This window comes from Hordeum vulgare, chromosome 5H, assembly GCF_904849725.1.
Source record: "Hordeum vulgare subsp. vulgare chromosome 5H, MorexV3_pseudomolecules_assembly, whole genome shotgun sequence".
Taxonomy (NCBI): domain Eukaryota; kingdom Viridiplantae; phylum Streptophyta; class Magnoliopsida; order Poales; family Poaceae; genus Hordeum; species Hordeum vulgare.
The window spans coordinates 369,890,662-369,911,582 of NC_058522.1; the positions used below are offsets into that span (position 1 = coordinate 369,890,662).

General features: G+C 45.7%; 1 protein-coding gene across 1 annotated transcript; it reads right to left on the reverse strand.

The window, feature by feature from the left end:
* Positions 1-2,600: 2,600 nt before the first annotated feature.
* On the reverse strand, positions 2,601-3,592 carry LOC123395791 (holotricin-3-like). The gene is made up of 2 exons (XM_045090824.1): positions 3,445-3,592; positions 2,601-3,350 (listed from the first exon to the last, which is right to left on the reverse strand). The coding sequence occupies exons 1-2, from the start codon at positions 3,451-3,453 to the stop codon at positions 2,850-2,852; spliced, it is 510 nt and encodes a 169-aa protein (XP_044946759.1). The 5' UTR covers positions 3,454-3,592; the 3' UTR covers positions 2,601-2,849.
* Between the last annotated feature and the right edge of the window lie 17,329 nt (positions 3,593-20,921).

Genomic DNA, 20,921 nt, shown 5'->3' on the forward strand with positions numbered 1-20,921 from the left:
TAGACACCATAGTTTTACCTCTAGATCGTATTTCTGCGGAGCTCGGGCGGAGCCCTGCAGGAGTAGATCCTTCACCACAATCGGAGCGCCGTCACGCTGCCAGAGAACTCATCTACTTCTCCATCTTGCATGCTGGATCAAGAAGGCCGAGATCATCGTCGAGCTTAATGTGTGCTGAACGCGGACGTGCTGTCCGTTCGGCACTAGATCGGAGCGGATCGTGGGACGGTTCGCGGGGCAGACCGAGGGACGTGAGGACGTTCCACTACATCAACCGCGTTTCTTAACGCTTCCTGTTGTGCGATCTACAAGGGTACGTAGATCCAAATCTCCTCTCGTAGATGGACATCACCATGATAGGTCTTCGTGCGCGTAGTAAATTTTTTGTTTCCCATGCGACGTTCACCAACAAGCATTTACCTCTAGATACAGATTGTGTTAATTTACTGTGATGCCGTTCGGACGGACGAACGCCACGGCATATTTTGTTCATCAAATGAACAAAGTATTCATGAAATATATGGTCAAAAGCCAGATTTTTTTATTACCAATGCAAAATTGGCGAACAGAAATAAGATTTCTGATTAAGGAAGGGACAACAAGAATGTTACGGAGAAGAAAATTGGCATAGGAAGAAGGGATGTGAGAATGACCGGTGCAGGAAACGGGGATGGTGGAGCCATCACCAATGGTGATCGTAGAAAAAAGAGAAGGGAAACAAGCTGACAGCAAATCCATATTTGAAGACATATGCGAGGATGCACCAGAATCGAAAATCCAATCCGTACCTTCAGTATTTAGGGTAAAGTTTTTCATGGCGTTTATGAATGCGGCTTGGTCCCAGGCCGACTGTTGTGGAGGAGCAGAGGGGCTAAGAGCTTGCATGTGAGCGTAGGGGAGAGCTGGTAGTACGCGTACGGGGGCTGCAGGTTGCCGGAGGAGGCCGACATGGTGTAGTGGTGTGGCAGGAGTCCTGGCGTGCTGGGAGGTGGTGTAGTAGTGGCGGTGTAGACGTGCGCCGGCTTCCTGGGTCCAAGGAGTCTAGGAGAGCCAATGGCTGGACGAAGATCGGGGTTCCACATGCTCGTGTATGCAGGAGGCGCACCATACGACGAAGGGGCCTACCAAGTCATCGACCAAGCTTTTACATGGCCCATCCAAGGGTCGTGCTAAGGAGGCCATGTTGACGGAGCTGGTGGCGATGGAGCGATCGATGACGGGGCTGGTGCAGGGCCGGGAGGACGAGGTGCAGGAGGCCGGTAGATGGGGTTCTTGCCCCTGTAGTTGGGGCTTGGGCGCCAGCCTAGAGGTGGTGAAGGAGCCATTGTCACGGCAGGAGTTGGTGAAGGAGCCACTGCCGGGACTGGAGTTGGAGATGCGGCAGACTGCCGCGGCAACCCAGGCGCGTGAATTGCTGCAGCGGCAGAGGAAGCGACGGCGTGAAACACATGCGGCTCCCGTTGTGCCTTGCGAACTCGGGTCTTCTCTTCTTGCTGGAGGATGGAGCGGACCTCCTTGAAGGTGGGGTAGGGCTTGAGCATGGGGATGAAGGACTGCTGCTTCTCGAACTGGTCACCGAGGCCGACGAGGAGGGCGTTGATGAGGGTGCGGTCATCGGCATGATCGCCGAGTTCACGGAGTTCGTCGCCGATGGCCTTGATCCGTTGGCAGAAGACGGTGACCGGGGCATCTCCCTTGGTGATCGTGCATAGCTCGGTGTTGAGCGCGTTGATGCATGCGTCAGAGTTGTCCTGGAACAGCTGTTGAAGGGAGGCCCAGAGCTCGACGGCGGTGGCGTCGGAGGAGGAGACCAGATCGAAGAGCTCCGTGGAGATGCGTGTGTAAATCCACTGGATGATGGCAAGATCATCTTTCACCCAGCGAGGATCGGCGTGCTGCGGAGGGTAGGATGAATCTATGTGGTGGCGAAGTCCGCAGCGGTCAAGATGGATGGTGAAGAGGTGGCGCCATGGTAGTAGTTGTGGGCGCCAAGATCTAACGAGATCGGGATGAAGGGGGAGACGTGGGCAATGGTGTCGACGATGGTGATCATTGGGATGTGAGGAGGATTTATTTGGGTAGTTGTAGAGGAAGAAGAAGAAGTAGGAGCACCGGCGGCGTGGAACTCGGCCATGGAGAAGAGGGGCCGAGTCGGCCGGGACGGCGGTGCCATGTCAGGTGTGAAAAACCTAGGCATCTGATACCATGATATTTGAAGACAATTAAAGAATAATAATTGTATTGGTTGGGGCCTCGAAGGGCTGTTTATTCAGATTACAAGACTTGAACTTCAAAACTAATAGAGATAGATTACAGTGCAAAGAGCAAGGTCTAACGAGCCAAACTTAACCGGCCTATATTCTAATATAGCCGATCCGGACGGTGCTCCATGGTATCGTTACTCGTCACTCCTGCTCTCCGATCGGCAAGGTCCATCATGATTTTAGTCAGTTAGAGTTGTGCAGTAATTTCGTCATGATTTTGATGGTGGGGAAAGGGAAACCTTAGTCAGTTAGGCCCATCATGATTTTTATGCATTTCGTGAACTAACCATGCGCAATCGCGCCGTATCTTGAGTAATTCTGCATCTCCGTGCTTAGTTTCTTGCAAACACCCGAGTTTCCTTTTATTCATTCCTCCTGTACAATCGGTTACCACGCTCCAAACCACCATTGCTGATCCAACAAACATGTACTGTACATACGTACTGCTCAGTGCTCAGGCAGCCAACATCTCTCTGCTCTCTGAGCCAACTTCTGAGTCAGGCCATCAATCATGGCCTGAACACATAGGTCGCAACTCGCCGGATCTCGCCGACCCACATCTCTCCTTGATTAACACCTATAGTACTACATAATGCTGCAGCCGGGATCTTGTTCTTGATGCTGATAAGCAGGAGCAGGGTAGGAGTAAACCGGGTAGGACGGCATGGCGTTGTACTGCTGATACGCGGGGTACGTCGGCGCAACCGCGTTCTGGGACTGAGTGTAGCCACCACCGCCGCCACCTTTGGAGCCGCCACCCTCCTTGCCGCCCCCGCCACCGTCGGCGCCGCCGTATCCGTAGCCGTCCTTCTTCTTATCGCCGCCGCCGCCGTACCCGTAGCCGTAGGCGGCGCCGTAGCTGTCCTTCTTCTTGTCGTCACCGGACGACACGCTGAGGAGCTCGGCGTAGCCCAGGCTGCGCCGGAGCATGGTCGTCAGCGTGATCGGGTCGACGCCGTCCCCGACGATGATGATCTTGTCCCCCTCCATCGTCGCAGATGTCACGCCTGACATGCCAACGGCAGCCTTGAAGGCCTTCCTCCTCTTCCTCTCATCATCCAGAGCCAACTTGAGGACAATCTTTTGCTGCAACAAATACCAAAGAATATATTCAGAACGATGCACAAAATTTATCAAACTGAGCACTAGTCCTGGATCAAGACAAGCAAACTGAACATACCTTAACCATCTTGAGACTTGCCGAAAAGCTCACACAATCTCTACTCTCTAGTCGATTTGTCGTTCTTTTTTTTTCGCCTAGATTTTGCGAAATGTAACAGATGCAAGAGATGAGCCGCCCCTTATGAGCGAGAAGACGTTCTGGCCTTTTATAGGCAGGCAGAGAGGCAGAGAGAAGAGGGAAACAGCAAAGAAGGGTCTAGAGAGAGAGAGAGAAAGGTGGCCAAATGGAACAAACAACCAATCAGCCAACCAAACAGTGCATTCGCTATACTGAATCATTGGCAGGCCAGGCTCCGTGCCGAAAGCCCGAGCTGGCTGCTGCTCCTCCCGGAAGCTCAAGATCGTGTTAGTGGTTGATATTCTCTGGTCGGTGCTAGTGCGGCAGAAGTTTCCACACATTTGGTCCAAGGCATCAGTGACCCCCTTGAGAAAGGCAGACAGAAGATATCTTGGTAATCTCGGCTGGCTGCCACTCACATTTTCGCGGTGTTCCTTTTATTTTGCCATAGCACATTTTCGTGCTGTAGACAGCTGAGCTTATCGAAAGAGGGCCCTAGTCACGTTATTCCTTGTTATATACGTACTGTACTATGGAATATGTTTATTTTTCAGTGCCATTATTAAATTTCTGAAACTATCACTAAAGCCATTTTGTCGAAAGAGGGTTCTGATTTTTGCGCTCTTGACGTCTCAAGAAAGTGTGTGAGAAAATGTGCAGTACGTGAAGTGGCCTGTTATCGGTACCTTTTTCTTTACGGAACGAAAATGATGCCAAGCACGCGAGACAATAGCAACGTTTGAGAAATTGGAGCACCTGAGCTTCACTTTCGGCACAATCCTGACCCTAGCTAAATCGTACTCCCTCTGTAAACTAATGCTTCCTCCGTCCCAAAATAATTATCTTAATTTTATACTAGCTCTACTATAAAATTATACTAAGCTTAAAACATTTATTTTAGAAAGGAGGAAGTATTAGATTGTTTAGATTACTAAAGTAATATTTTAAATGCTTTTATAGTAGTTTAAGGAGGAAGTACTTTTCATACTCAAAGTAGATACTCAAAATTCGTTTGAACGTACACCATTTTTACTTATTAGGTCTTTTTAGTTGATTTACAGATTCTGATTGCAAGCTCAAGGTTTAAACAAATAAAATTATGCATCAGAAAATGTTTGCATGCTTCGGTGAAGCTCATTTCAAGAACGTGTAGAAGATGCCTGCTATTCAACTGAATATTGCTTTGAGGTGATCGTTCTCAATGGCAGTTTGGGCATGGAACTGATTTAGCTTACGCTAATCAAGATTGCCCAATCTGTTTTTGCCTGTTTAATTTTTTGACCTGATTTTCCCATTTCATTGTTTAGCTAACCATTGTTTTCCTGCTCTCAAGGTCATGTTTTACGAAGCGGATTATATATTAGCAGATTGAGCGTTAGATGGTGTCTTCCAATTGGTTTCCTAGCTGAATCCCCCCTAATGACGACTGATATTTTGGGGGATAATTATTGGAGGGGTCCTCAAAAGATCTACATTATGGTGGGTACTCCAAATCATTGTCAAGCACAAACACTTCAATTAATCTCGTGGGACAAAAAAGTTCACTGACAAAGAAAGAGTTTATAAACTACTCTGTTGGATGGAGTTCACATAACATCAACTGATTAGTACTCGATGATTCGCGACAGAAGAAGAACCTTCGTTGTTTATGTTCCTGCATTATTAGCATCAAAACAAGTTCCCTTTATACCGTTGCTTAGCGTGGGCGAATCAGCCAAAATAAAAAAAATAGCGAAATGTTCCCTGCATTTTTTTCTGAACCTCTGCAATTAGGTCATCACACGATAGTTTGCAAATTTTTCGCTGCCAATTTCAAGAGGATTTCGAAACTGAATGCTACAGCTTCGTTTGTCACATTTGGAATCCCGCTGACTCTTGAGTCCAGGCCACGCCACATACAGCTCTCCGTTCGTCATGAAGAACATGCTAAGCGAAGAAGATGAAGTTTCAAACAGAGAGAATAGAGGAGCAAAAGAGCCATTTTGCCACCGCAATTCCTTGCTTGAGGTTTAGGTGTTTGCTTGTCGTCAAGTTAACATCAAATTCGGCGGCATTTGTCCACGCCGTGATTTGGTTCGTGTCCAGTCCAACCGGCCTACGCACTAGCCTGCGTTCTTGGCGGAGCGGGGGTGGACACGTAGGGAAAAACGAGAAGACGCAGCGTCACTCTGGTCTCTCATTTTTCGTCAGCCACAGGAGGACAGCGATGGTCGTGGCCAGCAACATGTGCTAATTTGGTTACGGCATGAGGTAGCCTAACGTACGCCTAACACAAGAACACATCCGATTGAGTTAGCTTGCATTGTGATCCCTTAGGGCAACTCCTACCCCAAATCGTCCATTCGTATCCGTTTGAAGAGATAAACGGACACAAACCGTGGTCCAACGCGCACGAGAAAACAGACAAATGTTCGTTTTTGGTCTGTTTTTTATCCATGCCCAGTCTAAGTTTGGATCACGTTTGCGGCCATACGAACACGTGCGGACGGAGACGACGCGTGCCCTTATCCGTCCCTGGCCCGCCCGTCGGTGACATAGCCCCTTTCTTCCTCCCCTTTCCTTGCTCCGCCGTCGGCCCCTCGCCATCGCCGTCGTCACGCCCGCCGTCCACATTGCTTTGCCTGTAAGTGGAACAATCCCTTTTCTTCCTCCCCTATCGTCACTCCGCCCTCCGCCCACAGTCGTCCACCTTGCTGCCTGCGAAGGGGCTCGACGTGCCCTTTCCGGCCGCGTCTCCACCACGACTGTAAGGTGTTTGTGTTAGAAATATGCCCTAGAGGCAACAATAAATTAGTTATTATTATATTTCTTTGTTCGTGATAATCGTTTATTATCAATGTTATAATTGTATTGATTGGAAACACAAATACATGTGTGTATACATAGACAAAACACTGTCCCTAGTAAGCCTCTAGTTGACTAGCTCGTTGATCAAAGATGGTCAAGGTTTCCTGACCATAGACAAGTGTTGTCGCTTGATAGCGGGATCACATCATTAGGAGAATCATGTGATGGACTAGACCCAAACTATGAACGTAGCATGTGATCGTGTCATTTTGTTGCTATTGTTTTCTGTGTGTCAAGTATTTATTCCTATGACCATGAGATCATGTAACTCATTGACACCGGAGGAATACCTTGTGTGTATCAAACGTCACACCGTTTCTGGGTGACTATAAAGGTGCTCTACAGGTATCTCCGAAGGTGTCCGTTGAGTTAGCATGGATCAAGACTGGGATTTGTCACTCCGTGTGACGGAGAGGAATCTTGGGGCCCATTCGGTAATACAACATCACATACAAGCCTTGCAAGCAATCTGACTCAAGTGTAAGTCACGGGATCTTGTGTTAAGGAACGAGTAAAGAGACTTGCCGGTAACGAGATTAAAATAGGTATAGGGATACCGACGATCGAATCTCGGGCAAGTAACATACCAAAGGACAAAGGGAATGTTATACGGGATTATATGAATCCTTGGCACAGAGATTCAACTGATAAGATCTTCGTAGAATATGTAGGATCCAATATGGAAATCCAGGTCCCGCTATTGGATATTGACCGGGGAGTGTCTCGGGTCATGTCTACATAGTTCTCGAACCCGCAGGGTCTGCACACTTAAGGTTCGGTGACGTTTTAGTTTAGCTGAGTTATATGTGTTGGTGACCGAAGGTTGTTAGGAGTCCCGGATGACATCACAAACGTCACGAGGGTTTGATATATAGGAAGTTGGTGTTTGGATTCCGGAAAGTTTTCGGGCATTGCCGACAGTGTACCAGGAGTGACGAATGGGTTCCGGGGGCCCACTGGGTGGGCCCATCATGCCCCAAGTGGTCCACGTGGGTTTATTGGATGCACAATAAGGTATAATGGGCTGACAAAGTCATCCAAGGAAAGCCCATGAGGAAAAAGTGGAAAATCCAAAAGAGGTGGGAAAATAAGGAAGGAGTCCTAATCGAAGTGGGATTGGAGAAGGACTCCTCCCTTCCCCAAGTCGGCCGACCCAAGGAGGCATTCTTGGCCGGCGCCCTAAGGGCTTGCCCCACCCCTTGGCTCCTCCTGTATATACTTGAGGTTTAGGGCTGTTTGAGACACAACTTTGCCACGTGCAACTCAAACCTACACCTCATAGTTCTTCCACTAGATTAGATTTCTGCGGAGCTCGGGCGGAGCCCTGCAGGAATAGATCATCACCAACACCGGCGCACCGTCACGCTGCCGGAGAACTCATCTACTTCTCCATCTCTCTTGCTGGATCAAGAAGGCCGAGATCTTCATCGAGTTGTACGTGTGCTGAACACGGAGGTGTCGTCCGTTTAGCGCTAGATCGGAACGGATCGTGGGACGACAGTGATTTGAATCACGAAGCTGTACCATACATCAACCATGTTTCTTAACGCTTCTCGCTTAGCGATCTACAAGGGTATGTGGATATAATCTCCTCTCGTAGATAAACATCACCATGATAGGTCTTCGTGTGAGGAGGAATTTTTTTGTTTCCCATGCAATGTTCCCCAACAGTTTGATGCTTTGGTCGCAACGTAACATGGATAGCGGGGATGAGTACTTCTTTCACAACTTCATTTGTTCATCGAATGATTCTTCGTCGGACGATGAGGACATAGTGGTGGCAGCAATGGTCGTCCATGACCACATCAGTAGGATGTGGCCTTAGTTCAGGGGATCAACCGCCCACCATGCTCCAACATTGAACCGCAATAGGGAGAAAGGACACGACCTCCTCTATTCCGATTACTTTGAGAGAACTACACTCTACAAACCACATCAATTTCGTTGTCGCTTCCGAATGAGGAGGCATGTGTTCAATCGTATTCGGGAAGGAGTGGTTGCATATGACTCGTACTTTAAATGCAAAGAGGATGCCTTTGGCAAGCTTGGTTTCTCTTCTTACAGAAATGCATAGTGGCTATTTGCATGCTTGCATATGGAGTTCCTGGTGACCTTGTGGATGAGTATGTTCATATGAGTGAGTCCACGTGTCTCCAGTCAATGTACAATTTCTGCAAGACCGTGGTGGTTGTGTTTGGTCCTGAATACCTGACATAACCAAAAGTCGTTGATACAGAGAGGTTGTTGACGATCAATGCCGAGAGGGGCTTTGCGGGCATGCTTGATAGTATCGATTGTATGCATTAGGAGTGGAAGAACTGTACATTTTCTTGGCAGGGGTAGTACAAGGTACATCTGAGAGGTGCCACTGTCAAACTTGAAGCTGTGGCTTCACAAGATCCATGGATATGTCATTCTTTCTTCGGCAAGGATGGTTCTCACATTGATATTAGCGTTATTCGGCACTCTTCTGTTTGCAAGGCTTGCAGAAGGCCACTCTCCAAAGGTCAACTTTGAGATCAATGGTCACCATTACAACAAGGGATATTACCTAGCCGATGGTAACTATCCTCGGTGGTCCACTCTTGTGAAGACCATACCCAATCCGCAAGGAGAGAAGAGACAGAGGTTTTCCCAAATGCACGAGAGTGTTAGGAAAGATGTGGAGCATGCATTGGTGTGCTTTAGTCTTGATGGGGTATCATTCGAAACTGTGCATCGACTTGGAGCACTCAGAAGATTTGGGAGGTGATGACTGCTTGTGTGATCATGGATAACATGATTGTTGAGGATGAGTATGATGGCAGCATCTACGACCAAGGGTTTGATTTCAAGGGTGAGAATGTTGAGCCTGAACACCCACCTCCTACAACCCTTAAAAAGTTTGTCCAATTTCATCGTGAGAAGCGTGATCGAAACACTCACACGCAGCCGCAAGATGACTTGGTTTACCACATGTGGGATCACACTCGCAATTAGTAGATCTATTGGTTTAATCTCTTTTTTTGTGCACAAACTTTGAGTGGTTTTGTAAGAGTATTTGATATTTTTAAAATTTTCATTTGATTATAATAAAAGACTATTTTGAACATGAAACTATTTGTTATGTTTGATTTGAATTATTTTTACTATGTTTGATTTTATTGTATTTGGTCTTCGGTGGACGAGATGGGACAGAAGATGCGGCCGCGCGTTGGGCGCGTGGCCGGCTCAAACGCATATTTTGGCGGACACGGTACCATTGCCACCCTCAAACGGACGAAATCCGAACAAAGCGGACATCCGTTTGGGGTCATGCGTTGGAGTTGCCCTTATGAGTGAGGTCTCCGTCTTCATCTGGTGCCATTGATGGTCTGATGTATAGCGAATTGTGCAACAGCGACGATGGCTTCGCCTGACTTAGAGTTGGCTTCTTGCTATGGTGGTTCTTGGAAGGAGGGACGCATCAGGTGTCGTTGCAATTCATACGACAACGATGATGAGGGTTGGGTGAGGCATGTCCTTCGTTAAAGACTACCGAGCGTGTTGGTCCATTCTGTTTTGTTTTGCGGCTTAAAAAATAAGCCGACTCTTTTCTAGATTATTTTTTATAAACCATCTATATTATTGAATGAGCCTTATTAACTAGTTATGGGATGATTAATCTAAAAGCCATAACAAATTTAAGGAGAGGCTTATTTCTAAAATTGGAGAGAGATAGCTTATTTTCTAAGTTGTCTAAAAGTACTCGCCCGATTATGAAGTCTGAGTCATAGCAGCGCATGACGGCAATGATGTCACGTGATGGACAAGTTGGAATTTGTTGGTGTAAGGGCATCCCTAAGACAGACCTTCAAACCATTGACATAAGTCCAAACTACGTTGTATGGATGTGGTTTGTCATCCAACATGGGTCTTTATCGGATCGTCGAACGGTCCGAACATACTTTTTTCCGGCTTACCCGAGACAAATGTGGGTGTTTTGCGGTAATCCGACAACAACCACATATCACTTCGACACCCCCCGTCTAGCCCAAAACCCTTCCGGACCCTACGCCTCCATCCTCTCTATTTTCTCTCCTTCCTTCTTTGTTTCTTGCCTTTGGCGCGGCCCCACCACCCCAAACATCACGCCACACCCTTGTCAGAACTCTATATCTTTGCCACCTTCAGTGTTCCAGCCGGGTTCCACCCCACTTCTCCTCCATCGTTGTTCAACCCCTCTGCTCTAAAAATCCCCCCAGGTACCATCTGTTGGTGCTATACTCATCATGCCCGGCAAATGATCGATGAATTGCGATACATAGGAAGTTTTCCCTTCTTCTTTCTAGAGATGGATTTTGACTTGGAGTACATATACGAGCACTATGTTGAGTCGTCTGACAGCTTGTTCAACAAGAAGGATTACACGGATGAGATGGCGATGATGCATGTGCTCCTTGAAGACGCAGAGCACATGGATAAGCATGTTCTTAATTTCAAGGGATCAATCAAGGCTCTCGAGTGCTCAACTGTAATAGGGTGCACGGCCATTTGACACTGATGGCTCACTATTTTGCCCTGGATGTACTCTTCGCACAACATTTTCACCACTGTTTTTTGCATGCGTAAGACTATCTTCGATTGTTTGTACCATGGCGTGTGGTCCTATGATGACTACTTCGTCTTGAAGAAGGACGTCGTGGGAACGATTGGCTTCTCTGGTTACCAGAGGTGCACGACCGTACTCTGGATACTTGAATATGGCATGACCACTGATTCGTGGGACGAGGACCTACAAATGTTTGATAGCACATATGGATATGCCATGGTCAGGTTTGGAACTGTCGTGGTCAAGTTGTTTGGACCTTAATACATGATAGAACCAACTATAGCAGACACCAAGAGCCTATTGGCAACCTGAGAAGCAAGAGGGTGGCCAAGTTTGCTTGGGTCTCTTGACTGCATGCATTGAAAATGGAAGTACTCCCCGAAGTCCTTACAAGGGTAATATCAGCGTCATGTTGAGAAGCCTACCATCACTGTTGAAGTAGTTGCGTCACATGATCTTTGTGTAAGTGTTTCAACTCCTGCACAATCTCATGTACCATGGTCGACCCTTCTAGAATGTGTTTGCCCTTTATGAAGGTATATTGGCTGGGGTGGATCGTTCTGTGTCCGATCGGAGTCATACGCGCCACGCAGACTTTTGCACATATCTTTAAAGGCACGTTGATCGGTGCAACGGGATGGAATTGACGGATGTTTTCCGCGTCGAGCACCTTTGGGATGAGCGAAAGCACCCCAGAATTTAGGCGCGAGATATGTACTGACCCGCAAGAAAAGCCATTGCAAAAGGCAAAAATATGTTATCTAAGGAGCAGCGATAATTGCTTGAACATCCCTACCGGCTACCCATCAGGGCCAGGGCCGTGTCGGCTTTCATCCCAACTAGAGCCTCATCCACTTCTTTGGGAAGAAACACAAGGGTGAGGGCATCATTTTCCTCCTCGAAAACTTGTTGGTCGGGATCCCACAGATCTGTACGCAGCCCAACCAACTTGGGCTTCTTAGAGCCCATGAGATGGATGTAGAACGCATAGACGTGGCACATAATAGCTTTGAGTCACTAGGATCCCTTGCCCAGACTAAAGCCAAAGGATCGAACATTTGCGGTGGCACTCGTTAGCATAAGCTTGGAAGTATTTGGTATTAGAGTTGCCTTTGAGGACCCACTTCATGTCGTCCCTATGACGCTAGTATTCCTCCGCAGCCCTGAGGATGGAGAGCACCTAGTTTTTGATGGCGTAGCGAAGCTTACACTCCGACTCATAAAACACTCGCTGGTGTGCCACAGCGTCCAGGGTGGCGAACTGCGCGAGCAAGTCATCCTTCTGTACTTGGCGATCACAACCCAAGTTAGCCCCCCAATCCTTGAATGTCATGCGCAACCTGGTTGCAGTCGGAACCCACACTTTCATTGGCCCACACTAAGGTCCCAAACCGGCCAGCGCAGCCTGCCACTTGTCCCCAAATAGCCGATCGAAGCCCTCAACCTCGAACCAGACCATTTTGAAGAAGAAACGGAGGTTGTGACGCAGCATGTGATCCCCTCAAGATATAATGAGGGGGATGTGGTCTAATCCAATGCAAGTCTCCACATGAAAGATCACAAAGGAAATAAAGCTTCTCACTCTAATGACATGAACACCCGGTCTAAAACCGACCATGTTGGCACAAGTTGCTTATTCGTCTAGGTGTATCGTGTCCCAACCCTAGCGACCTCTCTTAATGTCATCGAGTGTTAGAGCATATTTCTCCATGTGTGGTTTTGGTAATTGATGACAATCCCTATTGACTAATGGTTGCCTTGAGTTACATTCGAAGGATTTGTCCATAGGCACTTCCTGATGTCCATCTATTGGTTTCAAGGAGTATATATGATGACCAAGGTGGTATTCAAGTTTTATGCAAAGATTGGTCATGTGGGAGTTGAGCTTATTGTAAGCATGTCTTGAAGAAGAAGATTGTGTGAGCATTCATGTTAACCTTTAAGATATCATCTTTATGAAGAGAGAAGATAAGATACAAGGTTGATCAAGACTAATTCAAAGAGTGAATCAAGTTGATCAACACACAAAGCGTACAAAATGTACCGAGATGGATCAAATGATCCCATGGTATGGTAAGCATTTTCCATTACACTTTATGTACTAACTCGTAGTCTACATGAGTGTTCTATGCGGGGTTAGGTATGTTTTCATGGGCTTGCGTCAAGAGGAAGATCTTATACAACCCATGGAGGATGACATCAAGTGGAGATCGTCATCAAGATTGCGGTGTGCAAGTTCAAGTGGAGTATCATGAAGAGATCATGCTTGAAGCTTGTCATCCATTATGGTGACAATGGACTTGTGAAGATGTGCTGAAGAGTGGCTCACCCATAGTAAAGTATGGGGGATCAATCTTCTAGTCTTCATCGAGCCGATGCAATCAAGAAAGGTGGTCCATCTTGAAGAAGTCAAGATCGTCGTCATCCAGCTCAAGTGAACTATGCGCAAGGTATATGTTTGCCCTTGATGGGTTTTCTATTTTACCGGTCTCATGGTGGTAGTAGGGACAAAGGGTTATAGGATCGATTGTAATACTATCAAGGGGGGCTCTCAAGTGAGTAGCTTGTCCGTATCGTTTGTTGAGAGCTCAAACCATTTGCATCCTTGCATCATCTTTCTTGGTTCTTGTTTGGTGTTTCTTTGTGAGTTTTAGAGCTTATGGTCATCCTCATGACAAGCTCGAGTTCATCGGAAATGGAGTCCATATGCATCATCTATGATGTTTTCAATGTTGGAGTTTTGCCGGTTCTTCATTCATAGAGGTGTCACATCTCTATATCATTGCCCTTTTCATAATGTCGCTGTCCGATAGCTCTTGTCGTCCTGAATCCAACAAGCTTGAGTGTGCTCAATTCGGAGTACATTTGCAGAACTTATGGTAGTTTTGGTGTTCCTTCTTTCATCCATGAATTTGTCCTAGCCTGAGAAGACCCAAACGGTAGTACATCTCCCACGAGAGGTACTACCTCTTACCTGCGGTAGTACCGCCCTCGTGAGTGGTAGTACCGCTCTCGGGCAGTAGTGCCTTGTTCTGTGCAGCTCGCTTGTGCCGCTGCCTCGGGGTCTCAACACTTTTCATGTCGGACTCAGAGGTTTCTAGAATGGTAGTTCTAGGCGGTAGTACCGCTTGTTACTACCGCTCTAGTTCCGCCCAAGTTTTCTCGGGCTGGAGTCTTAGCGGATATAGAGCATATGTAGGAGGCGGTACTGCCCCTTATTGGCGGTAGTACTGTTGGAAATATGCCCTAGAGGCAGTAATAAATTAGTTATTATTATATTTCCTTGTTCGTGATAATCATTTACCATCCATACCATAATTGTATTGATTGGAAACATAGGTACATGTGTGGATACATAGACAAAACACTGTCCCTAGTAAGCCTATAGTTGACTAGCTCGTTGATCAAAGATGGTCAAGGTTTCCTGACCATAGACAAGTGTTCTCACTTGATGACGGGATCACATCATTAGGAGAATCAAGTGATGGACTAGACCCAAACTATAAACGTAGCATATTGATCGTGTCATTTTATTGCTATTGTTTTCTGCGTGTCAAGTATTTGTTCCTATGACCACGAGATCATACAACTCACTGGCACCGGAGGAATACCTTGTGTTCATCAAACGTCGCAACGTAACTGGGTGACTATAAAGGTGCTCTACAGGTATCTCCGAAGGTGTCCGTTGAGTTAGTATGGATCAAGACTGGGATTTGTCACTCCGTGTGATGGAGAGGTATCTCGGGGCCCACTCGGTAATACAACATCACACACAAGCCTTGCAAGCAATGTGACTAAGTGTAACTCACGGGATCTTGTATTACGGAATAGTAAAGAGCTTGCCGGTAACGAGATTGAAATAGGTATGCGGACACCGACAATCGAATATCGGGCAAGTAACATGCCGAAGGACAAAGGGAATTACATACAGGATTATATGAATCCTTGACACCGAGGTTCAACCGATAAGATCTTCGGAGAATATGTAGGATCCAATATGGGCATCTAGGTCCCGCTATTGGATATTGACCGAGGAGTGCCTCGGGTCATGTCTACATAGTTCTCGAACCCGCAGGTTCTGCACACTTAAGGTTCGATGATTTTTTAGTATAGTTGAGTTATATGTGTGGTTACCGAATGTTGTTCGCACTCCCGGATGATATCACGGACGTCACGAGGGTTTCCGGAATGGTCCGGAAACAAAGATTGATATATAGGATGGTTTCATTTGGTCACCGGAAAGTTTCCGGCAATTCCGGCATTGTATCGGGAGTGACGAATGGGTTCCGGGAGTTCACCGGGAGGGGCCCACCCACCCGGGAGTGAGCCCAAGGCACTAGGGTGGCGCCACAAGTCCATAGTGGGCTGTTGGAGTCGGCCCAAGGGGCCCATGGCGCCACATAAGAAAATACCAAAAGAAAATAAAAGAAAAAGGGAAAGAGGGAGGTGGGAAGGAAGCGGAGGACTCCTCCTTCCCAAACCGAATTGGAGGAGGAGTCCTCCTCCTCCCTTGGCCGGCACACCTTGAGGCCTTGTGCCTCAAGGCTAGCCCTCCCCCTCCCTCCTATATATATTGGTGGTTTAGGGCTGATTTAAGACACAACTTTGCCACGTGCAACTCTAGCCTATACCACACAGTTTCACCTCTAGATCGGATTTCTGCGGAGCTCGGGCGGAGCCCTGCAGGAGTAGATCATCACCACCACCGGAGCACCATCACGCTACCGGAGAACTCATTTACTTCTCTGTCTTGCTTGCTGGATCAAGAAGGCCGAGATCATCGTCCAGATGTACGTGTGCCGAACACGGAGGTGTCGTCCGTTCGGCACTAGATCGAGACGGATCGCGGGACGGTTCGTGAGATGGATCGCAGGACGGTTCGTGGGACGGTTCGAGGGACGTGAAGACGTTCCACTATATCAATGTCGTTTCTTAACGCTTCCTGCTGTGTGATCTACAAGGGTACGCAGATCCAAATCTCCTCTCGTAGATGGACATCACCATGATAGGTCTTCGTGTGCATATGAAATTTTTTGTTTCCCATGCAATGTTACCCAACAGTGGCATCATGAGCTAGGTTCACGCGTAGATGTTATCTCGAGTAGAACACAAAAGGTTTTGTGGACGGTGATGCTCGATTTTCTGCCCTCCTTAGTCTTTTCTCGATTCGGCGGTATTGTTGGATTGAAGTGGCCCGGACCGACATAACTCGTACGCTTACGAGAGACTGGTTTCATCGATTGACATGCAACCTCGTTGCATAAAGATGACTGGCAGGTGTCGGTTTCTTCAACTTTAGTTGAATTGGTTTTGACCGAGGCGGTCCTTGGAGAGGTTAAATAGCAATTTTCACATCTCCGTTGTGATTTTTGCGTAAGCAAGATGCGGTCATACTAGATACCCATAGCAGCCACGTAAAACATGCAACAACAAATTAGAGGATGTCTAACTTGTTTTTGCAGGGTATGCTTGTGATATGATATGGCGAATGACATGATGTGATATATTGGATGTATGAGTTGATCATGTTGTAATAGTTAATATCGACTTGCACGCCGATGCTACGACAACCGGCATGAGCCATAGGGTTGTCTTTGCAGATGCGTTTGAATATCACGTCGTAGATGCGTTTACTATATTGCTAGGTCGTAGCTTTAGTAGTAATAGCATAAGTAGCATGACAACCTCGATGGCGACACGTTGATGGAGATCATGATGATGGAGATCATGGTGTGGCGCCGGTGACAAGAAGATCATGTCGGTGCTTTGGTGATGGAGATCAAGAAGCACAAGATGATGGCCATATCATGTCACTTATGAATTGCATGTGATGCTAATCCTTTTATGCACCTTACTTTGCTTAGAACGACGGTAGCATTATAAGGTGATCTCTCACTAAAATTGTCAAGATGAAATTGTGTTCTCCCCGACTATGCACCGTTGCTATAGTTCGTCGTTTCGAAACACCACGTGATGATCGGGTGTGATAGACTCAACGTTCACATACAACGGGTGCAAAACAGTTGCACATGCGGAACACTCAAGTTAAACTTGACGAGCCTAGCATGTGCAGACATGGCCTCGGAACACATGAGACCGAAAGGTCGAGCATGAATCGTATAGTTGATATGATTAGCATAGAGATGCTTACCACTGAAACTTTTCTCAACTCACGTGATGATCGGACTTGAGTTAGTGGATTTGGATCATGTACGAGTCAAATGACTAGAGAGATGTACTTTTTGAGTGTGAGTTTATTAAGCAATTTGATTAGTTAAACTCTAACTATCATGAACATAGTCAAAAGGTCTTTGCGAATTATGATGTAGCTTGCGCTATAGCTCTACTGTTTTTATATGCTCCTAGATAAAATTTAGTTGAAAGGTGATAGTAGCAACTTTGCGGACCGAGTCCGTAAAACTGAGGATTGTCCTCATTGTTTCACAGAAGGCTTATGTCCTTAATGCACCACTCGGTGTGCAGCACCTCGAGCGTCGTTTGTGGATGTTGCGAACATCTGACATACACGTTTTTGATGACTACGTGATAGTTCAGTGCATAATACTTAATGTCTTACAAACAAGGCATCGAAGACGTTTTGAAACGTCACGGAACATAAGAGATGTTCTAAGAGATGAAATTGAGATTTCATGTTGGTGCCCTTGTTGAGAGGTATGAGACCTTCGACAAGATTCTTCGTCTACAAAGTAAAGGAGAAACGCTCAAATCGTTGAGCATGTTCTCAGATTGTTTGAGTATAACAATCGCTTGAATCAAGTGGGAGTTAATCTTCCAGATGAGATAGTGATAGTTCTCCAAAGTCACTGCCACTAAGCTGCTAGACCTTCGTGATGAACTATAACATTTCAAGGATAGATAAGATGATCCTTGAGCAATTTGCAAAGTTTGACACTACGAAATTAGAAATCAAGAAGGAGCATCAATTGTTGATGGTTAGTAAAACCACTAGTTTCAAGAAGGGCAAGGGCTAGAAGGGATACTTCATGAAACGGCAAGCCAGTTGTTGCTCTAATGAAGAAACCCAAGATTGAACCCAAACCCGAGACTAAGTGCTTCTGTTATGAGGGGAACGGTCACTGAGGCGGAGCTACCCTAGATACTTGGTAGATGAGAAGGCTGGCTAAGTCAACGGAAGTATATTTGATATACATGATATTGATGTGTACTTTACTAGTACTACTAGTAGCACGAGGGTATTAGATACTGGTTCGATTGCTAAGTGATTAGTAACTCGAAATAAAAGCTACGGAATAAACGGAGACTAGCTAAAGTCGAGGTGATGATAAGTGTTGGAAGTGTTTCCAAGGTTGATGTGATCAAACATCGCATGCTCCCTCTACCATCGGGATTGGTGTTAAACCTAAAATAATTTTTATTTGGTGTTTGCGTTGAGCATGAACATGATTGGATCGTATTTATTGCAATGCGATTATTCATTTAAAGAGAATAATAGTTATTCTATTTGCTTGAATAAATACCCTCAATGGTTTATTAAATCTCGATCGTAGTGTTACACATGTTCATAATATTGGTGCCAAAAGATACGAAGTAATAATGATAGTACCACTTATTTGTGGAACTGATGCTTGAGTCATGTTGGTGTAAAATGCATGAAGAAGCTCCATGCTGATGGATCTTTGTACTCACTCATTTTTGAAACGTTTGAGACATGCAAACCGTACCTGTTGGTATAAACGCATGAAGAAACTCCATGCAGGTGGATCGTTTGGACTCACTTGATTTTGAATCACTTGACACATGGAAGATCATACCACATGGAACAAGAAAGTAACTTGTTGGATACAATACATTTTTGATGTGTGCAGTCCAATGAGTGCTGAGGCACGCAGTGGATATCGTTATGTTCTTACTTCACTGACGACTTGAGTCGATACAAGAGTATTTACTTGATGAATCACAAGTGTGATATATTGAAAGGTTCAAAGCTATTTCAGAGTGAAGATCGTCGTAACAAGAGGATAAACTGTCTACGATATGATCATAGAGATGAATATCTGAGTTGCGAGTTTTGGTACACAGTTGAGACAATGTGGAAATTGTTTCGCAATTCATGCCACCTGGAACACCATAGTGTGATGGTGTGTCCGAACGTCATAGCCACGCCCTATTTGATATGGTCCATACTATGATGTCTCTTATCGAATTACCACTATCGTTTATGGGTTATGCATTAGAGACAACCGCATTCACTTTAAATAGGGCACCACGTATTTCCGTTGAGATGACACAATATAGACTATGGTTTGGAGAAACCTAAGCTGTCATTTCTTAGAAGTTTGGGGCTGCGATGCTTATGTGAAAAAAGGTTTCAGTCTGATAAGCTCGAACCCAAAGCAGATAAATGCATCTTCATAGGATATCCAAAACAGTTGGGTACATCTCCTATCTCAGATCCGGAAGCGAAGTGTTTGTTTCTAGAAATGGGTCCTTTCTCGGGGAAAGGTTTCTATCAAAATAATTGAGTGGGAGGGTGGTGGAAATTGAGAGGTTGGTGAACCGTCACTTCAACCAGTGTCTAGCCGGGCACAGGAAGTTGTTCCTGTGGCGCCTACACCAATTGAAGTGGAAACCAATGATGATGATCATTGAGCTTCGGATCAAGTTACTACAAACCTCGTAGGTCGACAAGGTCGTGTACTACTACAGAGTGGTACGGTAACCTTGTCTTGGTGGTCATGTTGTTGAACAACAATGAACCTACGAGCTATGGAGAAGCGATGGTCGGCCAGGATTCCGACAAATGGGTGGAGGTCATGAAATCCGAGAGATGATCCATGTATGAAAACAAAGTGTATACTTTGGAAAAACTACTTGATGGTCATAGGACTATTAAGTAAAGATGGATCTTTAAAAGGAAGACAAACGATGATGGTGAAAAGTCATCATTAAGAAAAGCTCGACTTATCGCAAAGATGTTTCCGACGAGTTCAAAGAATTGACTATGATGAGACTTTCTCACTCGTAGCGATGCTAAAAATCTGTTGGAATTATGTTAGCAGTTGTTGCATTATTTATAAAATATTGCACATAGGATGTCAAAACATTGTTTCCTCGATGGTTTCCTTGAGGAAAGGTTGTATGTGATAAAACCAGAAGGTTTTGTCGATCCTAAGGATACTAACAAGTATGCAAGCTCCAGCGATCCTTCTATCGACTGGTGCAAGCATCTCGAAGTTGGAATATATGCTTTGATGAGATGATCAAAGCTTTTGGGTTTGTACGAAGTTTATGAGAAACTTCTATTTCCAAAGAAGTGAGTGGGAGCACTATAGAATTTCTCGTAAGTATATGTGGTTGACATATTGTTGATCGGAAGTAATGTAGAATTTCTGTGAAGCATAAGAGGTTGTTTGAAATGAGTTTTTAAAAGGAAGACCTAGATAGAGTTACTTGAAACATTGAGCATCAAGATCTATAGAGATAGATCAAAACGCTACATAGAACTTTCAATGAAATGCATGCCTTGACAGGTTTTTTGAAGGAGTTCAAAATAGATCAGCAAAGAAGGAGTTCTTGGCTATGTTGTAAGGTGTGAATTTGAGTAAGACTCAAAGCCCGACCATGGCAGAAGAAAGAGAAAGGACGAAAGGTCGTCCCCTATGCATTAGCCATAGACTAAAGTATGCCATGTTGTGTACCGCACCTGATATGTGCCCTGCCACAAGTCTATTAAGAGGTACAGATAGTGATCCTGGATTGAATCACTGAAGAAAAGTCAAATTTATCCTTAGTAACTAATGCACTAAGGAATTTTTCTCGATTATGGAGGTGATTAAAGAGTTCTTCATAAAGGGTTACGTCCATGCAAGCTTTGACACTAATCCGAATAACTCTGATAGTAAAACGGATTCGTATAGTAGAGTAGATATTTGGAGTATTTCTGAATAGCACATAGTAGCAACATCTATAAGATGACATAAAGATTTGTAAAGCACACATGGATCTGAAAGATTCAGAA